Here is a 27,411-nt window from a genome sequence, read left to right as displayed (position 1 = left end):
ATATACGTACGCTTAACTCTTTTCTTTGTTTTTTTGTAATATCGAGATTAACGGATTTTCTTTTTATACATTTAATTATGCATGCATTTTTGTTTTTTGTTTTGTTTTTTTTTCGCTTACTTGGCTAAAAGAGGAATTGACTAAGAAATTGTACGAAATGATTTGAAACAAGGTCTGTATAAAGCTATGGCGCATTCAAAGAACGCTGAACCCTCGAAACATTTCATGATCAAGCTTTTGCAATTAGTACAATTACAATATGGATATGTTGTTGTGAACGAGGGGAGGGAGAGAAGAGTTTGCTTTAGACTTCATCAATGCAAAATGCGAGGGTCAGCAGTAACATTTGGCAGCGCGGAAGCATTAAATTCATATAGTCGACGTAACTAAAATTAATATTACACAACAAAAAAATATATGATAGTATATATATAGTAGTAGCAAATATAAGAATAATTATGGCTAATTATTATTTACTAGATAATTTGACAAGGAAATCATAATAGAATTTTTACAATTGTGTGTGTTGGGGAAACCCCCGAATAACAACAAAAATAAACAGCTCTCAATGTTTTTGAATTTCGTTTTTGCCATGAAGTTGAATAGATTATTGTGTTTGTGTGTGTTTTTAAAGTATAATCTCTGTGGAGCGTCGCTGCAGCGGATCACAGCCGCCAACTGGGGCAAATTTGGAGTTGCGTTTGCCTTTAACACTGGCCACTGGCAATGTGGTCGTCACATTGGTGACGCCATTGTGACTGGTGACCGCTGTGTGCGTCATCGGTTGCTTGGCGATCGTTATAATGCTGGGCGTTAATGTGGCGGTGGAGCTATCATTGCTGCCTGGTGCCGCAGGCATTGCTGCAGCTGTTGCCACAGCAGGCAGCGGCAGATTTTGCTGTTGTCGTCGCTGCTGCTGCTGTTGTTGCTGTTGCTTCACTGGCGTCTCTTGCAACACGGCTGTTTTGCGTATCGTCTGCTGCAGCAGCGCATTCACATCGATGGCTGGCCAAGCGACCAGCGAGACACTTCGTCATAAATGCGAATCCATTGGCGATGAGCTGCGCTTAAGACGTATATGCTTGCTCCAACGTTTCGTGCTCGATTTGTTGCTGCTACTGCTGTTGTTGTTGCTGCCCTGTGGCTGCTCTGCAACAGCAACTGTTGTTGGCGGCGCGACTGCTGCTGCGGCACCTGCTGTCGAAGACAGCGAAAAGTATTCGGCTGATTGGCTAAGCGATGAGGCATCTGCATCGGTTATCGACCGCTCATCATCTTCATCTTCTATTTCGCTTCGCATCGTGTGCTCCTGAGTGCTCAACGGCGTCAAGGTGCTGCTGTGTGCCTCATCCAGAGTGGGTGTGCTCACAATTGTATGATCCGCTGCTGTGCAGAATGATTCCCGTGCTCCCGTCGTCTCATCGTCGTCATCATCGTCGTCGCCTTCTTCGTCGCCCGCATCGCTGCCACAGCAACAATTGTCGGTGTGGCAAGAGCAAAAACTCTTCAGACTGCTGCGACGACTTTGCTGCTGTCCCAGCTCCTTGACAGCCTGGCAGCGATGACAATCGGCAGCCACGGTTAGCTCATGATTGCCAGCCATCAGCTCATCGTCCAGGCTGCTGCACGAACTTGTGCGTGCCTCGTGATCGCAGCTGCAGCTGCTGCAACGCGAACAACTGCTGCAATAGTCATGCATGGCATCGGGCTCGAAGCGTTTGCGTTTGATGCGCACGCACTCATTGCGCGCTGGCGGCACGACGCCCGCAAAGGCGCGTGTTGTGCTGCTCGAGGACGTGTTGCTGTTGTGACGCGCCGGCGTCAGTTGCTCCTCATCTTCGGGCTGCAGACCCAAACGCACATCATCATCATCATCATCGTCGTCGTCGTCATCGTCGTCTTGCGACAACTCATCCGTTTCGATGGTGGTATTGGAGTTGAGCGAACCGCGTCGCCGTTGACGATGCTGTTCGCACAGCGGTATCAGATTCATAGGCGCACCGCCGCCTTCGCTGGCCACCTTGTAGGGGAAATTCGAGGTGGCTGTGCTGCTGTTGTTCTCCGTCACGGTGGCCGCATCAATCTCAATGGCAATGGCCGCCGAATGCAGCTGCGGTCGCTCCTCGCTCGTGTCCAGGGAAGACTTTGTGTTGTGATGGTGTTGTTGTTGTTGATGTTGATGCTGTCGTCGTTTATGTTGCGGCTTTTTGCTACGCGTTTGTGCTCCGGCAGCTGCAACTGTTGCTGATGATGCTGCTGCTGCTGTTGTCGTCGCTCATAATGCTCATGCTGGCAATGATGGTGATGGCAATGATGATGATGATGATGCGTGGTTGTCACATGATGACAACTGTGACAACTGCGAATGCAACAGCAACGCTCTATCGACGTCTGTGTGGCATTGTGACGCTTCCGTCGATGACAGCAGCCACTGTGATTGTGTATGGTTGCCTTGCTGCTGCTGTTGCTGCGTCGACCATTGGGCAGCACATTCGCTTTGTGCACAATAACCACTTCGAGGGCGTCGAGGGCAACGGCCACCGCCGCCGTCGGATTGGGACTGTCGTGGCGACTCTGACTCTTGCCACTGCCGCCGGGACGTGGCAACAGTTTGTTATGGTTATGGTTGTTGTTGTTGTTGTGATGGTTGTGATACTGAAAAGCGCGATTGTCGTGACACTGGCCAAAGTCCAGTGACTTGTAGTGTTCGTCGTCGGCACGCGCTGTCAACAGATGATCGTCGCCGCTGCTGCTCAGCGTTATGGGCTGCGATAGCTGACGCTCCTCGGAGTGCGAGGTGTGCAGTTCGTTATGGTGTTGCTGATGTTGTTGATCTTCTTCATGGTGTTGTTGTTGCTGTTGTTGTTCTTCGGGGGCAAACTGCTAATCGCCGCGATGTATATCGCGCTGTTTCGTATTGTTGCGATAGATCCACACTTGCAGCAATATCGCAAAGTCCAAGCTGACCTAAAGATTCGATACAATTTTAGTAACTTTTCAAGAATTTGGTATTTATTTCAAACTTACCTGCAGCGTGCCGCATATCCAGAATTGTGATGGCGCATTGCGTGCTATAAAGTAACCAGTCTTGAACATATCACCTAGCGTCCACATAATCACCATGTGTATGCTCATACCATATGTTGATTTATTCTTAAAGTTGCGCAGAAACTGCGGTGCACCTGTGAATAAATTAATTATCGAAGATTAGGTTTAATAAATTTCAATCAATGTGTTTGGTACTTACCCAGCATGGCCTCTGTGAAGACGGCTACGAAGCCCATGGCCTCCATGAACCAGTGCACGGACAGCATGAGATATGTGACGGCAGCGCCAACTGCCCAAACGACCAGCATCATGTCCAGATAGGACTGGAAGTCTGTCCAGTTCCAAAAGTATTTCATATCCAGATCTATAAGTAGAAGACAAGCAAAATTAATTAGAATGTGAACAAAATATCAAAAACCGGACAATACAAATGCAAATTACAACTGTTATACATATGGTATACTCGCTTCTCCTTCTTGAATTACAATAATTATTTCTTATTCACATGTATAATTGAAAATATTTCTACTGTGAAAACTGTTATACTGTTATACAAGCTGTTATACATACAAAAAACACGTGCTAATGTCGAAACGAAAAGTAAGATATTCTATAATGAAACTAGTAATCATTTAAATTAAATTAACCAAACTGTTATACTGTCATTACCATGATAATATGGTCCTATTTATTTCAAAACAATTACATTAGTACATATCAAAAAATAAAAATTTCAAAACTGTTATATTTTTATTAAATACACGCTATCATCAAATTATTGCTTAAATTGTATTATTATTCACCTTCTTCAAACGTCTACAAATAATGACTAAACTGTTATACAAACACAGTATTTATTCCACTTCAGTAGTTATTCAATCACCTAAACTGCGCTAATGCAAAATCGTTGACCGCATATCAAGCTGTTCACTTGTCTGAAAATCAATCCATATTATTGTTGCCTACTTTTCAGCGCACATTTGACTCCCCCACTCCCACACCCACACACAGATAGATAAACACATATAAAGACATAGTGCCAAGTACAGCACATGGCACGAATAGCAGCTAGCAGATAACTCAAGAAGCCCAAGGCGTGCCACGTATAATTAGCTCAACGTTTCGGGCAGACGAAAGACAGCTGCTCATTGATCAATTTATGGCCTCCATTTCCGCCTCCTAGACTAACCCAGTTTTACTGTTGTAGTATAGAATAGTATAGTAAGAGGGTCGTTTGATAAGGTGCCAGTAAATGAGCAAATGCTAAAATACTGTAAATGGCGCGTAAAGATAAAGATGGCAATGTCAAGGAAAACACCACGAAGCACATAGCAAGGAAGAACGATTTAGAGATACCCTGTTTTTGAGGATATTAAACTTTATTTAAATACGTTAAAATTAATTTAAAGAGACATTTATATTGTTGAATCGACTATAGACTCTTCAAAATTGAAATTGAGCCTGTTAAATAAAACTGAAATTTTACATAAAATTTAAAATAAAAATTTCATTAAAAAGGAAAGCGTTTTAACTAAAAATATTTTGCTAAATAAAAAAAAAGTAACCATAGTCGTTACTTTAAAACAATATTGCCATTAATTTTGTTTATTTTTTATTGGAAATATCATATATACTATATATGTAAGTTCAGAAGGCGAATCACATTCAAAGTTTACAATAAAAGTGATCTGCATAATGAACACAGAAAGCTATAGCTTTTATGCTCTCCGTATTTCGCGTACTTAAATGAATGAAATGACCTAAAATACTCGTACTTAATGTATCTTATAAGCCTTTATGTTTATAGGGTCAACTCTTGCAAGCTTATCTAAGCTCATTTCAGTCAATAAATATACCCTATTCTGGTATATTTAATGGAAATAGGGTATCATAAAAAGGCAAAGCATAAAAATAAAAGTAGCAAAATCGTCGATGTCGATAACAACGAAATTGAAACTGGGCGTGACTTTTGACATCGACCTGGTTGGTTTTTGCGGCCACACACAACGTGTGTCAGAGGAAGCTTCTACATTAACGAAGATGGTGCGGAAAATGCCTGTCGCGCTGTCATGAACTTGTCAATGAAAAGCACTCTCCTCCCCATTTCCCCGCAAACTCTTTCCCCGACTCACCATTCAAATAATGCCTGGAACGTGCTCGCTTCAGAACAGTTGCATCCGTTGAAACAGAGGCGCCGGTATCCGTGTCCGTCATCACTTTTGGCAACTGCAACTCGTCACCTAAAAATGCCAATAAATTTGAATGAGTGAGTTACACATCGAGGGGGGAGGGACTTTTGTTAGTTTTCAGAGACTCACCACGAAGCGCATGATCTCGTGTGTTTGCATTCATGCGCTTCACCTTCACGCACAGATGGATCATGAGGAACATGGTCACATTCATCACAACGCTCTGCACCAGCAATGGAAGCTCATAGCGGCTGGAGAACCTGCAATAATATTATATAATGAAAGCACAAGTGTTAGAACAAATGGCATTTTAATTGGCATCGATTGCGGCCCACAAAATCAATGTACATTTATTTATAGACACAGAGAAAGAAGGTGGACAGCAGCGTAAGCTCATAAGTATAATTTAATTATTATTTATGCGGGCAGTTGAACAAATTATTATTATTAGGATTCTCTATAAGAAGTTGATTTTAATTATGAAATTATATTGATGACCACAATAACAAAGGTTGAATAATTATATTTTCTTTGTAGAATATATTTAATGGGTTATAATTTATTCAACCTCAATGCTAAATGTTGAATAATTATTTTTTATGTAAATATGATTAATGCTAAGATATTTCATATTTTTCGTTTAATATTTCATTCATTCGTTGCACTAGATTAATATAAAATACTGAGTCTTAAAACTTCAGTTTTGAATTTATTGTCAGTTTGTGAGAAATACCAATAAATAATTTAATAAAAAAATGTTATGTTGAATAAATAATATACCTTAATAAGCAATGGCGGACTTTTGAATTTCATTCCAAATTTTTTAAAGATTTTTTTCAATGATTTATCACACAACAATCGTAATAGAATTGACTTAGCCAAGAAAGTAATTTTTGCCCCTCTTTCCTATTACTTTATTTCTTAAAACTGAATTCAAAATTGAAAAGTTTCTAAGCTTGTTCATTGAAATGCAATTAAGTGGCACATATTTTGCTGAAAAGAACTTGTTGGCACTTTACAAGATTTTTCCCAGGCATCAATCACACTCTGAACGTTGCCTATTTGCTTTTCCACAATGGACAACAATTTTTGGAAAATTTCCGGCAAATAAAATACATCCGGCAAACAAAGTTGATGCCACTTAAACGATTTATAATAGCAGATTGTCAATTGCGCCGCGTGTAACGTACAATTATAATGATTAATTAGACGTGCATTTGGTTTATGGAGTGCTAAACATAATAAATTGACAAACATTTTTGCCTAAATTATGATTTATGAAAATGCCTGGAGAGCTGCAAATAAAAAAATCGATGGATGGTGAGCTTTAAATGGCCAAAACACTGTGGTGTGTTGTATATTTTTAACCTCGAGACACAAAAGAGAAATAAGGCTCGGTGTCAAGCGGCAAACTGTCATAAATTTGACAGACGGCAAGTGTTCACAGGGGGAAAGAGAAGTGAGAAGTGGGAGAGAGAGAGACAACTGGAAATGTGGAACGTGTTGAGCATTTGGCAAAGCACCAAACAAAAAAAAAAGGAACAAAACCAAAACTAAGCCCAAATATATATATAAAAAAAGGAGAAAAAAAACGACAACAAAAAGCCACGCATTAGTTGGGGATTTGTTTTGTGTGTTGTCGATTCGAAGTGCCATTAAGAGCTCTCTAAACGCTTTTCGTTCTGTTTGGTTTGGTTTGGTTCTGTTTTGTCTGCGATAAGTTTACTCTTTCTCTCGCCAGTTATTGTTGTCACACTCCATTATAATGCCTGCCTACATGCGTGAATATAATATCCATGTCAGGCAAATGAATTCGACTGCTTTGCTCTCTCTTCGTCCTCCTCTCGCCTAGTCACCTCAAAAGTAGACTACACATTTTTCATTGTCGCGATAGCAAGTTTGGCGTTTTAGTTTTGCTTTATTTTTGGCTTGTACGCAGTAGTGTGTTAAAATTGAATTACAAGTCCTGCCATTTAATGCCATTTCAGTTTTTTGAGCAAGCCAAGCCCCACGCAAATTGGCAACAACATCACAGCCAGTTGGCCATAAATGACATGCACAAATGGGCCACACAAAGCAAATACTACTTGCAAATTGTTCTCGTCGCAGTTGTTGTTGTCGTTATTGTTGTTGTTGTTGTGTGTAGATTGCGACTGAGATATTAGTGCCGGGCTGGCAGGTTGGCATTTTGGCTGCTTGTTGACTTTGGCAGTGACTGTAGCTTTCGCACAGCTCATTTCGCACTGCTGTATAACAGTTAATGATTGTGTAGAATGACCTCAAATAAAATTATATGAATCACTAGTGTATAGCTGTCAGTTTTTTCCCTGACTCGCTATATAGTAAGTATTAAAACCTTACCACAAGAATGACTTGTTATAATTGAAAAAACGTACAAAGGAAGAACAATTTCAATAATTTTTCGACTATAAAGAAATTATAAATTGTATTGAATACTGTATTCTAGTATATTAAACAATTCATTCTAATAATAATTTCATATTTTAAATTCTATTATTTTATGTCAGTTAAAAAATCCTTTTCAATTAGTACAGTCTTATTTTATAACTGGCGAATAATGGCAGCAGTACTATGAAATGTTTACTAATAATAATTAAATCGCTATAAACAAATTAGAACATCAATTTATTCATTAGCATAATACAAATAATTGGTAATCTTTTATACAGCTGTGCTCAATAAAATAGCAGTGCGAAAAATGCAAACTTTTTTCTTCTTTCTTTTCTTTTTTTTTTAAGTTAATTTTTCCGCATTGATTTTCTAAAATATAACATGAAAATAGGAAATAAGCAAAAACTCCTTAGAAGTATGTAATTATAATTCCACCATACTATTATAGAAAATAAATATTTATTTATTCTGTTTACTTATAAAAAAAAAACGTTTAAAATATATAAACTTTTTTATGTCGAAGCATATGTATTAGTTTTATATAGTATATTATTAATTTAATTGGTTTTTTTTTAAATTATATTACAGTTGCTAATGGCGAAAGCCATAAAAAATAATGAAAATAATTGCTATTCCCCCTTGGTGCATTTACTACGCTGACAGTTTGTTGTGTAGTATAACAGTTTTATTTTGTTATTTGCCACTGCTCTAATCAAATTTAACGCTTGCCTGACTTGGCCAATAACTGCAATATGCAACGCTGTTGACATTTACAGCCATAACTTGACACCAGCTGCTCAAACAGCAGCCCCTTTGCTCCCCTCTCTACCCTTCGTCGCTATTGTTTGACTATCTTTTTTATACCTTTTTCAAGCCATGTTAAAAGAGTAAAAATGTTGCTGCTACCAAGGCAAACAAAAAAAAAACATGATAAAGTGAAATAAACAGCTCTCAAATGTAAATGTAAGTGAAGAAGTTAAGATAACAAAGAAAAAAGGTTGGCCATAAAAGCGAAGCTGCTTCAAAGAGAATGCAAAAAAAGAAAAATAAACTGAAAGAGTATCTTTTGGATTCAATTGCTGTGCTTAAATTTTGCTGCAGAGTGGTAAATTATGTTTTTTGCTAGTTTTGCACTTGGCGTTTGGCATTGCTTTTAAATTGCTGAAAATAAACTCACACATCAAAGAACAAGCACACATACGCCCCTCCCCCACACACACACACACAGAGGCAGTTTATTTAGTGTGTGTGTGTGTTTCGAGAGTCGTAAAAAATCAATAAAATTGCAAACGGCTGTGTGTCGAGCCTGAACTACAAAATGAAATGTTCTCGCTTGCCTCCAACAACAAAAAGTAAACAATTTTAGTTATGCATGAACCGACGCCTTCTCCTCACCTCCCCCTACCATTCCATACCACATGCAGTCGCATTTATAATGGCAATTTGTGCAAATAGCCACAACAATTTGGCTGAATGACTTGTGGCCAACAACAACAACCAAAAGTGAGAAGAAAATGTCACTTAGTGCTGATGAAAGTTTTATTGATAAAATTATTTTGTTCCATTTATGAGCAAATGAAGTCACAGAGCACATGGATGTTTAGGCAATTTATAAGCCAGTCTGTGTGTGTGTGTATATATTTGTTTGCTTGCCCTTTTTCCAACTGTTATACTCGTGTGTGAGTATACACATAATTAAAACTGTGCCAGCTTTAATGCACACTGTTTGCTCAAGTGTGTGTGGCGGCGTTTTGTTTGCTCATAAACACACACACTCATTACGTACACACACACATGTATGTATAAATTTAATTTGCCTGGAAGTAGGCTACACTCATTGTTGGGCAGCAGAGGCAGCAACAGCAGCAGCACTCAAACCAATTGAGAGCGTGTCATCATCGTCGTGTGAAGGGCTCTCCTAACTGTACTGAATGCCAGCGCCTTAGAGCGCCTCCAAAAAGCGCCACTTACCCCAAAGAGTACGCGCCTAAAAAGCTCCATACGCATACTACACACAAACTGTTATATTTCATTGAATGCGCTTATTTAGCTACTATATAGTACATCTTGTATTTGTATATCTGCTTGTGTGACCGCCAAGATTTGTGTGTAAATACAGTAAGGCAGTAATGATGAGCCGCTGCATATAGCCATAATTATCCTTGAATACGCCAGGCCGAGTGAAATGGAAAAGGCTCGAGACTGGACTGGTAATGAGGCAATGAATGAATGGGCATAAGAAAACTGGGTCGGTCGGTCCGGTTCGGTTTGTATTTGATTTAATTGGCTGCTTGGCATGTGCCTAAATGTCGATGGGCTTTAAATGAAACATCTTCTATGCGCAGTGTTTAGCTAAATGCCAAGAAATTTATTGAAATGAAACCGAAACTATAGCAATAAATCAATTGTTATACTATATAGCCGCTCATAAATTCTTATACCCACGATGTTTATCGAAATTTCAAGCAACTAAGCTTAAACAGGCAATATTACAACAATAAATCAACTGTTATACTGTAAGGAAAGAACTACACATGGTCGTATTGAATGAATTTGACTTAAAACGCTGGTTGGCCTACTTGTAACAGTTAAAATTATTAAAAAAAAAACAAAACTGTTATACAAAGTGTTATACATGCTCATAAACTGTTATACCCACCAAGTTTAGCTAAATACCAAAGCACAGCAAAACTACACCAATAAATCAATTGTTATACTATAATCCCAGACTATTTAGGTTGCCATCTTGACTTTCACCAAGTTCAAGTGAGGTTCGTTACGATGATAAATTGAAATACATAATAGCAATAAGTATTTCATTATGCTGCTTTATTTGCTCAATGAAAATTAATATGAACATTCGACAACAGGGCCACACATGGCGCTAAGCCCAGCATCAACAAACAAGACAAACAATCGGCCGTCAGACTGGCTGACTGGCGCGGCAAAACATTGGCGTTGACGACAGCGTTTAGCCAACTGCGGATGGTGGTGGTGGCAAAGCCAGTCACTTCAATTTACGGCTCAGCGCCAGCAGCAAAAGCAGCAGCAGAAGACGTAAGTGATAACGGAAGAGAGTCGGGAGCAGAGATGGCAAACAAAGGCCGAATAATAAGACCGCATACAAAAGCGACGAAGAAAAGTAAAAAGGCAATGCCGCAATTGTTGCCGATTGGAAGCTGGAAACACTGAGAAAGTGAATAAAGCGCACTGTGATTTGCATATGGGCGTAAAATACGGTTGCCAAGTCATTGCCAGATATGGTATACAGATATATATATATATATATACATGTATGTACGTTCATCTATATATACATTTACGATTGTACTTGCCTACGCCCCACACGAATCATGTGCCATAGATAAGGCGGCTATCTCGCAGATGCTTCAGGAGACGCTTCTCATGCATATATTTCGCTCGTTTTTGTTTTGTTGCGAAGAGGTTAACAGAATCTGATTTGCCTCAAGCAAGCGAAGCGTAAAACAAATGTGACAATATTTGGATAGAATTTGAATTAGTTGAAGCAAGAAAAACCTATCGAAAATGTTGAATTTGCAAAGTAATATTTAAGAAATCGTATATAAACGCAAATTCAAAGCTGTTATACAAATGGTTTCTATTGGAATTTGTAAATATACAAAATAAACATATGAAAATAAAGCTATTAAATCGATTTTATTAATAGTGTTAAATTTAGAACTTATGAAATGGAAAAGTGCAGTTTTAAGTTGTTGATACAAACTGTCATACAGTATTTTATAGCATTCTAAAGTTTTTAATTGACAAGAAAAGTGATGACACTGAATGAATGTAGCTGTCATACAGTTGTAAATCTTTTATATTCTTTATACAGTCCATAAACACAATACTCAAATTATGCAATAACTGTTATACTGTTATACAAACTGTTATACCGTTAGCTAAACTATGTGTTATGTTGTTTTAAAAGTTGCCATTATCTGAAAGCTATTAACAACAATATCTAATCGAAACCAACGCCATATCATCCATCATTCAGGTCTGTAACACACATAAAAGTTGAACTATTTGCATGGCAATTGGCAAATTGAAAGCATTGTTCTACGCAAACAGTTCTATTAGAGCGTGTAGGCGTAAGCAGAGCATTTCCCACATTCAGGAAGAACATGAAAATGGAGGAGGTTTTAGTGCTTTGCCAAGTGGAAAGACAGCGATTGATGGCACTGTTGTGCTGTTGTTATTGCTGATGTTGCTGTCCTCTCTCCAAAGTAGTATTTCCATTACCAGTTGATGTTGTCGGTTTTGCTGTTGTTGCTGTTGTTATTGCGCCTGTTTCGACTTTTCGATTAGTTTTATGGGTCGGCGTCTGGTTGTTTGCCCCATACGCAAAAACGCAAGCAAAACAAAATTAAATGCCGAGTACACAAATCAGTTGAATAAGAGCTTAAAGTCGTAACAGAAAGCGGAATTTACGCTGGGGGCAAGCAGCATTAAAATTCAATTAGAAAAAGAGCGTCTAAAGAAAATTGCTGAGCTTTAGTCCTGATTGCAGACTTGGAACACTTCACGTTCACGTTCAAGGATTGTCCCAAAGCACGAAACATGACGTGTTTTATTTTTGATACGCGCACACCTTCGTTTCTTCTTCAGTATACTTTTTTTTAGCTTTTTAATTACACAAAAATCTTTAACAACAAATCGAGCAAAATGCTGAGGAGATAAAGTGCTGCGACGGCGATAGCCTCCAACTTGACCTTTTTGGGTTAGGCCAACCAACAAATGACCGCACCCAGACTCAAGACCATATCTCTGACTTAAAAGCTGCTTGCCTGAGTGATGGCATTAAGAACAACTGTTTGTCGTACATTGAACACACTTGGCAACCGCAGAGATAACCCCAAAAAGCGGGTCACGCTGAAAAAGTTTGAAGCTCTGTTTTTGCGATTAGTTGAATTAGTTACAAAGTTCGGTAGCAAAGCCGATTACAAATCAGCTGCAATGTTGGGCATAAAATTAAATTATAAAAAGAAAATTGGTTTTCAGCATGGAAAAAAGTGACGAGGCTTTAGCTTGATTAAATGTGGCCATAATCTACTCAAAAATAAATATTTTTCCCACATTGGCTTTGGCTTCTTTCTTTAGTCTCTCTTATAAATAAACGATAATGGAAATTGTCGTATAAACTTTATGGCTTCATTGTGAAATGAATGCGATAATGTTAGACATGCGACAGGCCTAACCTATCCTACCCAGGAAACTCGCCGCAGCGCTAACAAAATCAATGCATCGCTGTGCGTCAAGTGTCAAAAGAAAACAAGTTAGAAAGCTACAGTCGAGTGTGCTCGACTGTGAGATACTCGCTACGCATTTTGAATAAAAGCAGAGTAGTGTGGTATTAATTTTGCTATATACCAAATTAATATACCACAAAAATACTAAAAATATATCATATACTATGTTTGGTATATTGATATAGTGTAGCTTCAAGATATACCACAGAGTATAAAATATACCAGATTGTCAGTCCAAACAACTAAGAAAAAAAAGTATTTTTTAAATAACTTTTTAACTTTTGCCGCAACCAAATTTTCACGAATCATAAATACTATGGTCATTATTGTCCTTTATTGGGTCGAAGATGCCTCCTTCTGCCTGTTACATACATTTCCTGAAGGAACAAAATTATTATTCCCTCCTACCCTAAGGGTATAAAAATTGAATCTACAATTTGTATAGTATGTAGACCTAATATTATTAGCAACGTCAAACGGTTAAAAATGCTTTTAAAGCCCATTTGCATGCACAAAGAGCAACAACAAAAGGGGCATCGTCAAAAGTTGATAGTCAAATAAGAATTTTTTGGCAACATTCTGACGGTTTTTGCCTTTCGTTTTGGGGTCTGAAAGCATATGATGGAGAAAAATTAATTGGATTCCGCCAACACACACACGCCTCTCCCTTCTCCTCTGCTCACGCCCCACCAACCCTGACCTTGAATAAAGTAATTCCAGTGTCATTTGTTTACTTTTTAATAACATTTGGTCAGCCACCACGCTATGCACATAGTATTAAAAATAAATCAACCAGCTCACTAAGTGGGTCAAATGTGTGTGTGTGTATATATCTCTATTATAAATATAACATTAAAGTCGTTCAGTTTTTTATATTTTTCTCTTATTCTGTTATTTGTGCTGCTTTCACAAATACTAAGCGTAAATGACTCTTCGAGTTCTGTTCATAAGGTAGATAAGATTGTCTGGCTTTATAATACACGACAATATAATTTATGAAGCGATAAGCAAAGCGTGCCACAAACACACACGTTCAATTTCGGATTAGTTGTCAGCATTTCGCAGATGACTTTTTATTTTATGGGATAAACGCAAAAATGCTGATAAAATACTAAAAGAGATGAAAGAGAAAACAAACTGGTTTTTGAGTTGAAATTCTAATCAACCTGATAACTCAATATTTCAAAATTTTAATAGTTCATTGTCCACCTTTGAGTGTTTTTTAATGTTTTGAATACACGTGAGCATTTTAGATATTTCATTATTTGAATTTTTCTTGATTATCTCCATTATTTTCTTTCATTATTAAGATGACAATTTATATATTTTTTATTTTATTCTTAATTTTTGTGCTTTATAAATTCTAGACACATTTTAATACTTCAATTTATGCGCTCTGCACGTTGCGATTTTTATGGCAATGACTTTTACTTCTGTCTAAAATTAACATTTAATTGCCAATCCTTAATTGTTGCAACTAATTCCATATAGACATTTCATGATTATTAATAGGCCATTAGTATTATTTGTCTATACATAGTAGCTTCTTCGTCAGCTTATGCGATAATTTGTACGTAAATATAAATTAATTGTCATACGAGGCTTTGCTTATCTAGTCCAAACAGTCTATATATTATGGAGTGCTCACGTTGTGGGGCCACTGATAAGAAGCGTCGTCAACTCAAGTGAATTGCCTATGTTTATTGTTGTTCTAATTGTTGTTGTTGTTCTTGTTGCGTTGTAAAAATGAATGAGGACGCGTATCAGTGACTAGATTGCATAGAGCATACGATTACGAGCACTCGGAGAGTCATTACTCAAGCAGCTTATCTCTTGAGGAAGCGTCCACAACGGAATTTTCAACAACTTGTGGATTTCTACGCCGGAATTTCGAATACTTGACAGTCAGAGTTCTTGATAAAAATCGATTTTGTTGAATGAATATTTTTTATTTTTCCTAGGAAAATAATGCGATTTTTATTTATCTTTTCTAATTCGAATTTCGTCAGTATTCTCGCTAAAAATGTTTTTTAAGTCATTTTTTTGCCATATAATATATATTTTTTTAACACATTTATTCAATTGCTTCAAACTTTTTATGTCTATGCTCTAAGTTTATTTAAAAATGGATCTACTTTTTGTTTTTATACCCGCTACACATAGGATAGAAGGCTGACACTCTATGGTATATTTTAAATGCGACACAATATCGATATACCAAATATAACATTTGGCATATTGTTAGTATTTTTATACTATATTATTTTGGTATATTTTGGTATACATTTGCTTTTATTGAAAATAGGTGCCTTTCTTACATATTGTTTTCGCTATGCTGATTTTTGTCACTTCTCCCATCTCTGAAAAAGATTACTTAAGTATTCATATACATATTTTCATAAATAAATAATTTCATTTCATTGCTTAATTGTTTCCAACTTTGCTTGTCTAAACTCCAAGTTTATTTGGAAGTCTTGACTTTGTGTTTTCGTTTCTAATTACAAATTCCATTCGCAATTGGCAACACTTGATTCTGCAACATTTAAGCCAAACATGCTCCCACATAAAACTTGATTGTCGCATTTGGCACATGGCGTTCATTGAACTGCTTCCTCACTCACTTCTTCTCACCTCATTCCACCTCATCGTACCGCTCGCTTCATCAAATTGCTGTAATATGAAAAGTTGGCAAATTGTGTGCCCTCTTTTGGCCTTTCACAACTAAAGCGGCTTTTAACTTTGCCAACTGCACTCAACAATTTAAGTGGGGGCTCGTGTACTTAAAAATTATTATATTCATATTCCGTACACACATTGAGATGCAAACAGACTTATTTTAAATATAGACAAATACACGCGCTCACACACACATAGATACAAGCGATACATAGTCGCTATATAATTACTGACGGCGGGCACATTAATAAAAAAAATATATTTTCGAGGGCGCATTACTTGATATTAATACCCCGTGCTTAAAGTGCTCTAAATGGGTATTACGAATATATGGGAAGTACTCAAATTTTTTTATTATGTGTTTTTAAAGTTCATAAAAAAATGGAAATTCGCTACAAGTTTCCTACCATTAAGATCGGTTTAAAATTAAAGCCAATTAGATTTTAAAATAAAATTTATTATTATTTGCATTACGAATTCTCGAAGATTTAAACATATTTGAACCAAATTATATTTAAGGTACTATTAAATTATATTTATTTATATATTTTATAATATTCGAAAAATTACTTAAAATCTTACTATTTAAAAAGTGATCATAAATATTTTTAGTTTTGTTATTAAAGTTTATGAGAAAATGGAATTAGCTACAATATTATTCGCATTGCAAGTTTCCTAGAGCGGTGTAATATTAAAATCAATAATACAATATTTTTTTCTTTCTGAATTCTCGATGAATTTAACATATATTTTAACCAAATTATCTTTAAGTTACTTTAAACTTTGCAAATATTAAGAAATGTTTAGTCAAATTAGCATTTCGTAATTTATTTTCACTGACAATTTAAGCAAATATTTATGTAAACGAGAAACCAACAATTAAGCAAATAATGCAGCGACTCGGCTTAAAAAATAGTTTCACTAATGCAACTACAATATTTAAATGGCTGTTTAAATTTACATATTTGCATTGTTCACTTGATTCAATAATATTGCATTGTAATTGTGATTGTTCAAATAATACGACATCTCCGCTAACTAAAAATTAGCTCACTAATAGTTACATTAACTTAAAGGCAGTTGAAATTTACATATTTGCTCACATTGTTGCCTTGATTCAAATTTATTGTATGGCAATCAATTTGATTGTTTACTTACTTTATTTAGTTACGTCTCGCGACTCAAACCACACGTTGAGTCACCCAAAAAAAAAAAGAAAAAAAAAACACAAAGTGTGAAGTTGTGTTTCTTTCTTTTGTTGGGCTTATTGGGTTTGGCATTTGTTTGGTTTCCCCGGTGGAAATCTAACGCTCCTTTATTGAACTCAAGCAAATATCCAAATGTTATATACAAAGGTTGTCAAACCGAAGCAAATGATTTATGAATAGAGACCGAAAAATACCCAAAGAAATGTGTACAGAAAGATGCCATAATAATTGGCTATTTAAGTCAATCAAAATGTAAAATAAATCAATAGAACTTGTTAAAGAATTTCACTTAAATTTCTCAATAATTTGAATATGTCACAAAAAAAAAAAACAACAGGGTATTTTGCAGAAGTTTTCCCCCTCGATTGTAACTCATTTTTGTTGTTGTGGTGATTAATATGAGTGAATCGATGAGATCATTCAACCCGTCGACCAGCTGGATCTGGCTGTGTTCCAACTGTGGGTGTGAAAATAATTGAAAACTAAACAAACACACACGGACAGTCAGGGCATATGTATTTGTGAAATATTGTATTTAATATGCTAACAACAAATTGAGAGTGACAATGAAAATTGCAACGAAAGTGACGATTCTGTCCGGAAGATAAAATGCGAAAGCTTTCGTGACAAGTAAATTACAAAGACGCATTTGTGTGCTTGCAATTAGCCACATTTACTTTTATTATTATTCTTATAATGTTGTTGCACATTACTGCGAGATAAATGCAAGTGCAATTCCCCCCTCCAGCAAATTTTACGACTTTTATTTAACTGTTTCCACAAATTGCTCGGCTAAAGCTACAGTTGAATGCAATTGAGAAGAGAAGAGAGAAGAGCTGCGGGAATTTGCGACGACGATTAGACGGCAAAATAATAATTAACTTGTCAGTGTGTTTTTCAATTGGCACAGGGCAAATTTGTATTCTAAAATAGTACAATGAAAAGAGCGACAACAATGCAACAGAGCGAAAATGTTCGCTTAAATATTATAGCAACATTTAGTTCACATATTGCGCGACTTGCTAACGAGACTATTCATAACAAAAGCAAACAGAAAATTGATTGAGAAGTATTATTATTAAGAGGTAAATAATATATTTTCTCACCATCATAAAAGAAAGAGGTGTTTGAAAGCTATTCATAACTTGTTTGAAAATAATTCTGAGATAAAAGCAAAACAGTACAGTATTATTCTTAAAATATACCAAATTAGTATACAGTGAAAATACTACAAATATACCGAATGCTATATTTGGTAAATCGACATAGTACTACATTATAAATAAACCATAAGATATATCATATATACTATATACCACATATTCTATAAACCATATATAATATACTATATACCATATATAATATATTAAATACTGATTGCTTACAAAAGTATTCCTTAAATAACTTAAACACTTTTATATGTGATCGCAACCCAATCAAACAATTCTCATAACCATAAATGGAGAATTTTTCTTGAAGAGATGATATTTGATATTTTATTAATTAATTAAATCGGTTTGCTAACTATACAAATAAAGCTAAGACCAATTTCAATGGAATTAGAAAACAATTTTAATTTAACGGAACCAATTGACTGTTGTTTATTAATTTATTCAGTGTTTATAAACACTTAATTACTTGTATTGGTTTACTTTATATAAACAAGAAGTGTTATAATTACTCATTTATGATTCTTTATTTATACTTTTTATGGAAGCCAATAACCAGCCGAAGATTGCCAATCCCAAGGGCTCAATCTAACATTTGTGAGAAGCCTTCACGGTCCCATGGGCAAATACTTAGTGCTAGGTAAATGTTTCAATGCCAGAAACTGTGATAGTTTCAATGCCGATTTCAAGATATAGTGAGAAATATAGAGAAAGAAACACGCGTTTTATGTTATTGTTGTTATATGTTATTATATCATTTGAATGTTGTTTGTTCACATTTTGTTAATCAGCCGCACGATGCAGCACAATCAAAATGCTGTCCATCTAATGCTGGCGCCTCGCTGGTGGCCTGAAGGCAATCGCGTGACACAAGAACTTGCCACCCGCAGAGTCACGCTATAAATACGCAAAACTTAGGAGGTGGTAACAACACCCTCACATACACACACACACACCCACATGCGGATGTGCTAGAGTTCTTTGTCGTATGACATTGAAAGGAAACGGTATTTGAAAACAGCTGATTCACTTGGCACAGCGAAATGTATGAGTATGAGTACGAGTTCGAGAATGGGAATGAGTACTCAATTAAATTATTGATTGCCGCTGTCGCAACACAACAACGTGGCAGACAATTCGACGTCTGCCACCAGTTGATTCCACTTTTTGCCACTTGCCGTTGCCTTATTTATTTTGCAAAGACTTTGTTAATAATTTACAAGTGCTTCGGAAGTGACATTAAGCATTCACATAACATAAAGCGATAATCAAACACACACAGCTTGTGGAAGTGGTTAACCCTGGATTGCAATGACGATGGTTCACTTCCAGTCCAATCCAATCAGCTGTAATTCAACAAAAAACAAAAAAAAAATCAAAACAAAAAACCCGTTTTGGGCCTTCCTTTGTTTGTTATTTTTATGTGCTGCCAAACAAACACATTTCATTTCAGTTGATCAAAGAGCAGCACAACTGATTGATTTCTGTCGAATCTTGAAACAATACAGACAGGTATTTTCAACGCTTCTTTAAATAGATTGTAGAATGTAATTTAAAGAGCCATAAAATAGAGTATTTTCAACACAAATAATAAAATTAACGATTGTATAGCAAGAATTTAAAAATTTTATAATTTGCAAATAGAATGTGAAAATAACGAAAAGATGAAAGCTCTTCATTTCTTTTATTACACTAGCCCAACATTTCATCACACTTCATAAAAATAAAAAAAAAAGCAAACAATAAACGAATATTTTTAGGCTTTCTTGGAAGATGCACTAATTGTATTTCAACAATTTAAATCGATTAGAGCATAATTGAATTAGAGAGCTTTATTTATAGAGCTCGAAAACTTTATCTTTATTAGCTACGCATCGCTTGCTTACAGTGTATTATTGATTAATTACTACATAGTAAACAAGTATGAAAGTAAACAAGTATTTTTCGCATTTTTTGATTATTTTTTTAGCGAACATAAATAAAAGTGCTCTAGCTAAACTTGTTTTGAACATAATTCAAGTTCAGTAAAGGGAAAAACGTACACTGAGCTCAAAAAATGAAACAAGTTAAAGTTTAAGACCTTATATAGAGTAAAGCCACAGAAATGGAAAAAACCCAAGCTTATAAATAGTTATGTTAATCCAATAAAAATTTATAAGATGATTCACATTTGAATCGTAGTTTATAATTATTTTTTATTGTAGCCCTACTTTTTTTTGCGGTGTACTTCTAGAAAGGCGCTATAAATTGCAGCTGAAACTGGTTCGGAAAGAAGGAACCCTGACATTGATAGTCATTTTGCACAGTTATTCAAATTGAATTAATATTGGTGGCTTGAATTTGATTCACTCTCACAAACGATGATTCAACGCGAAAGGCAATTAAATGTGTCATCGTTATCATTTTTCACCATAGCTGACAACTAACTACAGATCAGTTGAAATTGGAATAAACATGTGTATTACACGTGATAACAGATAATAATTTACTCAAGTTTCCGTGCATTGTTTCAAAATTTCCAGAGGCCCTTTATAATTATTTTAAGTAGAGGAATATTTTGTTGTTCGCAGAAAACTCTATATCATTATGCACATAATTAAGTAAGCTAAAAGTTTGCGTCATTTTTCTCATAAAATGAGGAGAATGCTATTAACCATGATGACGCTAAATCGAACCACCCCGAAACACACCATCATAAAGATAGTCCAACATGTTAGGTACATAATAAGTTCGTCTAAAAATGAGGCCTTGGTCAATGTAATAAACTTAGTACAATCTATTGCATGAGCATGCCTGGAAATCGGCTAAGAATCATGACTTGGCTAGACATGTGCCATGAGATCATCAGGCGAGCGAGCGTTATAAACGTTGTCCGATAACCCGCCTGATAAACAAAAAAAAGCAACAATACAATACAGGCGCCTGCGTTTATAAGTACCTAAGTGGGATAGAGATAACAAAAGAGTGTTATGACAAGGGCGCGTCATATGGGATCTGTTTAATCGCCGCCTCGAAAGCTAAATACTTAAATCAATTTGGTTGTGCATAATAATAATTGTATAGTAAGTGATTTCTAAGAATTTCATAGTGCAAAAATAAGTTTTTGATTATTGGAGCGCAACTGAAGTTTTCGTTTCTTTGTTCGTAGTGTAGTATACATTTTCAATTATTTCTCCTTATTTCGTAATATTTATTGCACAATAAATTTAATAATGAAATAAATTTACTAATTTTGTATAATATCTAATTTCTTTCTTCTTCAACACAATAAAATTATCCTAAATAATTCCAACGATCGAATAATACAAATAGTGAAGAAAAGCTTTTATTATTATTGGTATTCCACTAGTAATGTAGTTTTTATTATTATCAGCTAACTTAAATCAATCGGTATTCCCCTTGGAATTTATTTTATTGATAACGAACTTACCAGAAGAGTATCCTCAGCGAATTTGCCACCAACAGCGCTAGGCAGACGTAAAGCGAGAAGCCTTCGGCGTCCTGTGTCTTCTTGATTTCAATGTACTGCGGTACATAGGGAATCACGCCCCCAACTACCATCGCGGTGGCGGCCGCCCAGCCAACAACATGGCTAACCTTAATGTCCAATTCATCGCTGATGATCCAATCCATGTTGTACTCTTATATTATACTGTATAAGCCTTATAAACTGTACTTAATACGACGGATATGTTTGTCGAGGTCGCTGTCTCTGCAGGGGGGTCTGGAGTCTTGACTAGTTGAGAAGAAAGCGGCTGGAAGTTGTTGTTGTTGTTACGGTAATTTCTGTTCTGGTTCCTGTTGTTGTTGCTCTCGTTATGTTTTGGGCGTTTTGCATTATACGACGACGACTGCGACAGCGGCGTCAACGTCAGCGTAGGCGTTCATTAATTGTACAAGAGCAGCGAAAGACGTCAGAGCGAGAGGGAGATAGTGTCAGCTGCTTTTGGCTGCTGCAGTTGATGCGCTTGTAGTTGTAACTCAGGTAAGTGTGTGTAAATGCGTTTGCAAATGCCCAAAGAGGAAGTTGTTGTTGTTGTCGTGGATTACCGTTGCCGTTGTTTTTGTTGCTGCTGCTGCTTTGTAATTCGCTTTGATTCGCTCTTTCTCTGTTGTCTTCACATAAAAACACACATGCACAAATAAACACACAGACGCACACACTGAAAGACACAGCTGCTTTGCCTTCTTTGCCTTTATGTACGCTCTTTCTTTCTTTTTGTTGTTGTTATTCTCGCGCCGTTTTGTATTGAATTTTCCAAAATATATATTTCGTGTGTGTGTTTTTGCCACGCCGCGCGCGTATTTTACGACGATGATCTGTCAGCGAATTTTCGATTTAAGCAATATCCTACTAAACTACACCTACAACAGAAGCGGAAGAAGAAGCACCCCTTTTCCATTTCACACACTTTTGTTGTTGTTGCTTTTGCTGCTATTGTCGTCGATTCAATTTGTTTGACTTTTCTCGTTTAATTTTTTCTTGTCTGCTAGTAATTTCGTTAGTTTCTTCGATTTATGTTTCCATTTCGCGTTCCATTAGTTTTCGCAACTTTTGTTTGCACTCGATTCTTGCGCATTGTTTTTTTTCGCATGCGAACCTCACGCAACGTCAATGCTTTGCTCAATATTTATTATTTTCTTTTAATTTCTCGCGCGACGTTGCTCACCGTTGGCTCGACGTCGACACAACAACAACGTCAACGACTACGACAGCGTTAACATTTGGCAGCCTCGCTAACAGAAAGCTGTTGTGCTCACAATGACAATGTTAACTTTGCGACGTAGTGTTACCAGCAAATTTATGTCATATGTGGTATGTACTGGAAAGTATCAAAAATGTTGCAAACTAATTTTAAATGTCTTTCAAAATAAATTCGTAATTCTCGATTTTATTTTCTCTAAAATTTGCACAACATTAAGCGATTGACATAATTAAATCTTAAGAATAACTACATTTCAAATTTTAAATTTAAGCTTCGGAAATAAAGTCAACAAGAGCATTTCAGTTTTATACTACAAAATACCAAACATTTTGCGGACACAGTTTGAATTAAATTTACAAATTAGTTTTATTTTTTTACATTCGCAGTATGTAAAGCGTTTAATAGTGATTATAGCAATGAAAAATAGAAAAACACTTTAAACATTTGAAAATAAGTTGTTTACACAGCTATAAGATTATGCTGAAAATACCAAATACGTTGCGCGCGCAATTTGAATTGAATTTAAAATTTGCGCTTACTTTTTGCTTTTATTCACGCAAAAAAAATCTGTACAAATTGTCAGTGATGTATCACAGTAAAAACTAAAGATTTGATGCATAAATTACAATTATTCAATTAACTTTAAACACTAAAAAATTAAGCTAAGCGAGAGTTTTGGTTTAGTTCTTCTTTTTCTTCTTCTCGGGATGCGAAAGACCCTGGGATTCTTGATATTGACGCACGATCTGATCCTGAACATCGGGCAGACATGGGGAATAGCGTGAGTACTCCATGGTGAACTCGCCCTTACCCTGCGTGCTCGAGCTGTAATATAAAATTTATAAAGAAATTAGTTTTCTTTTTATAAATATATAATTCTTCAAAGCCAATTTAAAATTAAATACGAATGGGGATGTCTACTATAAAGTAGAGCAAATCTTCCACTCATTACTCACCGCAGCTCGCTGGCGTAGCCAAACATATCGTTGAGTGGAACCTCCGCATAGACGGTAAACCAACCCTCAGTGCCCTCGGTGCCCGTGATGATACCATGTCGCTTGCTTAAATGTCCCATAACAGCGCCCTGGAACTCCTCAGGCGCCGTGACCTCGACCAACATAATGGGCTCCAGAATTTGCCAAGCGCCCTGCTGGAACACCTCTTTAATGGCGCCATGAGCGGCCAGCATAAATGCCAACTCGCTAGAGTCCACAATATGGTGACCACCATCCTGAAGGCGGAAGCGAATGCCCGACAATTTGTGTCCTGACAACATGCCACGCTCGGACATTTCACGATAACCTTTCTCCACACCGGGCACAAACTGTTTAGGTACATTGGTTCCCACCGTTTCATCTACAAACTCGAGCAGGGTATTTTGATTTGGTGGCAAGGGTTCCATGATACCAATAATGCGCGCATATTGTCCAGATCCACCCGATTGCTTCTTGTGCAGATAGTCAAACTCGCAGGGACCAACAAGGGTCTCACGGAAGGCGACCTTTGGTTTGCCCAGCGTCACTGGGCAACCATATTCACGCTCCATGCGCTGTGCATAGATCTCCAGATGCAATTCGCCCATGCCCGAGACAAGTGTCTCTTTGACATCGTTGTCGAAGTAGAAATGAAATGTGGGATCCTCTTTGGTGAAGCGTGCTATGGCCTTGGAGAAATTATCGCGATCCTTCGTGTTGTTTGGCTTGATGGCCATGGAGACAACGGGTTCAGGCACAAATATGGATTCCATGGACATGTTATTCTTGGGATTTGTGGTGAAAGTATCACCCGAAGCACAATCGACGCCAAACAAGGCGAAAATATCACCAGCATAGACCTCGTTGACATCCTCCATTTGATTGGAGTGTAAACGCACCAGACGAGCAATTCGCACCTTTTTGTTTGTACGTGCATTGAAAATGTTGTCGCCCTTGCGGAGCACACCTTGGTAGCAACGCAGATAAGTCAGTTGACCGAAGCGACCTGCCTCCAGTTTAAAGGCCAAACCCATAAAGGGTTCCTTGCCATCGCGCGCCGGGTTCAACACAAACTGTTGGCGGTCCTTGCCCTCCTGCTCGATATAAGCCAGATTCTCTACCTCTCCGGGATTGGGCAAATAATCGATGACAGCATCGAGTAACGGTTGCACGCCCTTGTTCTTGAGAGCTGTTCCCACCAAGACAGGAGTAAAAGTGCGTTTAATGCAGGTTCTTCTCAGCGCTGCCTTGATGTCCGCCTCCGTGAAGGGTTTCTCCTCCAGGAACAGTTCCCCCAACGTCTCATCAGCATTGGACAGATGCTCGATGAGTTCTTGTCGCCGTTCATCGCTTTCGACGCGCATATCTTGTGGTATTTCATCTAAGCGAATGTCCATGCCGTGTTCACCCTCAAAGTATATGGCACGTTGCTGCACCAGATCCACAATGCCCTTGCAATTACTCTCCACGCCAATGGGCAGCTGTATGAAGGCAGCATTGTGATTCATCTTGGAACGCATTTGCGACAACACACGATAAGGATTCGAGCCCAAACGATCCAGCTTATTGATAAACGCCAAGCAGGGTACGTTGTAGCGTTTCATTTGCCGGTTCACTGTTAGCGTTTGACTCTGTACACCGCCCACGGCACAAAGCACCAGAACAGCACCGTCTAGGACACGCAGAGCACGCTCCACTTCCACAGTAAAGTCAACGTGACCGGGAGTATCGATGATATTGATGTTGGTGTCCTTCCACATGGTATAGGTGGCAGCTGATTGGATGGTGATGCCACGTTGCCGTTCCAGCTCCATGCTGTCCATGGTGGCGCCAACATTGTCCTTACCACGCACCTCGTGCATTTCAGCAATGCGTCCGGTGTAGAAAAGGATACGTTCGGTCAGCGTTGTTTTGCCGCTGTCAATGTGCGCCGAGATGCCAATGTTGCGTATGCGTTCTATGGGTTTGTGCTCCGCATATTTGGCATGCGAGCTGTAGCCGCATTGCAACTATTTGGAATGCATACAATTAGTTATTTCAAATTACATAATGAGCCGCTTAAGCCCATGCTGGAAAAGCCAACAAGTTGTATAGGATGTTATTCACCTGACGCAACGTGTTGATAGCATTGATGCGCAGCGGCAAGTTGCCGTTTAGCACGCGCGTTATAAGCGACATTTTAGTTGCTTTTTAATTGATAATATAGTCAATTTATGTAAAAACACGCGCTACGTGCTGCAACGGCCAAACAGCTGGTTGAGGTAAAGAGTGTTGCAAAACGGCAGCGCATAACAAATGCACAAAGTATTGTTATCGGTCTGCCACCACACTAGCAGCTGAGTGCAATCGACTGCTTGCTGTCCAGTATTTAAAATATATGCACCACAGTAAAAGCGTAGCGAATTGAAATTACCAACTAATTCGGCTGAATGCTTATCAAGCATGAACTCTAACTCTAATTAACAAAATAGCTTTAGTTAAATAGATTGCTTCCTTATATGAAAGCTTCATACTTGTTTGTACGCGATGCGAATAACGGAAATAATCAACCGTTACCAGTATATTGTTATCGTTACCGCCACCATCTTAAGTTGTGCACCTGCTGAACACAATCGATAACTAATCGAATCGACAGTTTCAGTTAAAAAGCGAGCCAAGCGCTTTATTAAATTGAGCAAGTGAAAAAAAACACACATTTGAAACGTTTTATTCATAATAAATTCATGGATCAGGTAGTTTGGAATGTTATCATTGAGGTTGCTATTTACTTGTAGTGTTGATATGTTGACGTCCCGCACAGTTAATAAATAATGTGATTTGTGTGTTCCTTCTTTTTGTGCCTTGAATAACGCACTCTGGATATGTTAAGAAAAACGAGGGGTCGGCAATGGAGAACTTTGGTGGTATGTACACAATTAATACATCAATAATAATACCGTAAATATATATAGTAACGAGTTATACACATGTAAGAGAGTTATACAAATTGATTAAATAGGTTAATTGGTTGCAACTAAATCATCGATTCAAACGGATGTTTCTGTTGATGTAAGATATCCACGCCATAATTGCTTCGTCGTATCAAGTTTTGGGTTCTGTAAATATGAAATTTGTGAGCATTAATATCAAAATACATTGGAAATGAAACTGGAAAGTTCCAGTTGAAATCTAGACATCATCTGTTGGGATACATACACTTAAATACAATTTTGATAGCATTCTAGATGTGGGTATAGTTTTTTAGACATCAACACGATGCAAAAATGAGTTGACATTAGTTGATGATTGATTGACTAGTTGACTGATTGATTGATTGACTGATAGATGCTTGATGGGAGCAGGCATATATCAAGATATATATATAGAGTTTTGTGCTAGTTTGATGTAGTATGTATGTACAATGTGCCACACTGAGAGAACTATGCACAAAATACACTGAAACAAAAACAGATAGTAGTCTAAAACTAGAAATCAAACATAGAGATATTTAATCTGTATTTTTATTCAATATTTTATAGGCATATCTTTAATGTATTGTTTGTGTGTGTGTGTGTTTCACTTCGAACTTAGCATAATGTATAAATTATAATACATTTGTTTACAGTTTGGTTTTCTTGTTTATTTCTTCATTTTACTGACTTTGGCTAGATTCGCTAAGACGGCTCTTTTATATATTTTTCCCCCCCCAACAAACTCGCACACCATAAACATAAAACCCCATCACACTACTATAAGATCACAGCTTATCCCCAACCC

At 37.2% G+C, this 27,411-nt stretch overlaps 3 protein-coding genes across 6 annotated transcripts in view; all 3 read right to left on the bottom strand.

The window, feature by feature from the left end:
• Positions 1 to 19: 19 nt before the first annotated feature.
• Positions 20 to 22,693, bottom strand: LOC117563785 (uncharacterized). The gene is given in 8 exon segments (XM_052002719.1): positions 20 to 867; positions 919 to 2,158; positions 2,197 to 2,967; positions 3,028 to 3,182; positions 3,248 to 3,412; positions 5,181 to 5,288; positions 5,367 to 5,497; positions 21,406 to 22,693. Coding segments are annotated over 8 exon segments (3,012 nt in total). The 5' UTR covers positions 21,609 to 22,693; the 3' UTR covers positions 20 to 628.
• A 502-nt stretch (positions 22,694 to 23,195) lies between these two features.
• Positions 23,196 to 25,935, bottom strand: LOC117563786 (elongation factor G, mitochondrial). The gene is made up of 3 exons (XM_034242313.2): positions 25,762 to 25,935; positions 23,638 to 25,664; positions 23,196 to 23,506 (listed from the first exon to the last, which is right to left on the bottom strand). The coding sequence occupies exons 1-3, from the start codon at positions 25,831 to 25,833 to the stop codon at positions 23,362 to 23,364; spliced, it is 2,244 nt and encodes a 747-aa protein (XP_034098204.2). The 5' UTR covers positions 25,834 to 25,935; the 3' UTR covers positions 23,196 to 23,361.
• Positions 25,936 to 26,344: 409 nt separating this feature from the next.
• LOC117563783 (sodium bicarbonate cotransporter 3) overlaps positions 26,345 to 27,411 on the bottom strand; it is a 31,335-nt gene continuing 30,268 nt past the window's right edge. For all 4 annotated transcript variants that reach the window (XM_052002556.1, XM_052002561.1, XM_034242303.2 and 1 more), the window contains one exon: positions 26,345 to 26,750. In XM_052002556.1, coding sequence (XP_051858516.1) covers positions 26,669 to 26,750 — 82 coding nt within the window. In that variant the 3' untranslated portion in view covers positions 26,345 to 26,668. The remainder of the gene's footprint in view (positions 26,751 to 27,411) is intronic.

This window comes from Drosophila albomicans, chromosome 2L, assembly GCF_009650485.2.
Source record: "Drosophila albomicans strain 15112-1751.03 chromosome 2L, ASM965048v2, whole genome shotgun sequence".
Classification (NCBI taxonomy): Eukaryota; Metazoa; Arthropoda; class Insecta; order Diptera; family Drosophilidae; genus Drosophila; species Drosophila albomicans.
This window is presented reverse-complemented; position numbering and strand designations above follow the sequence as displayed.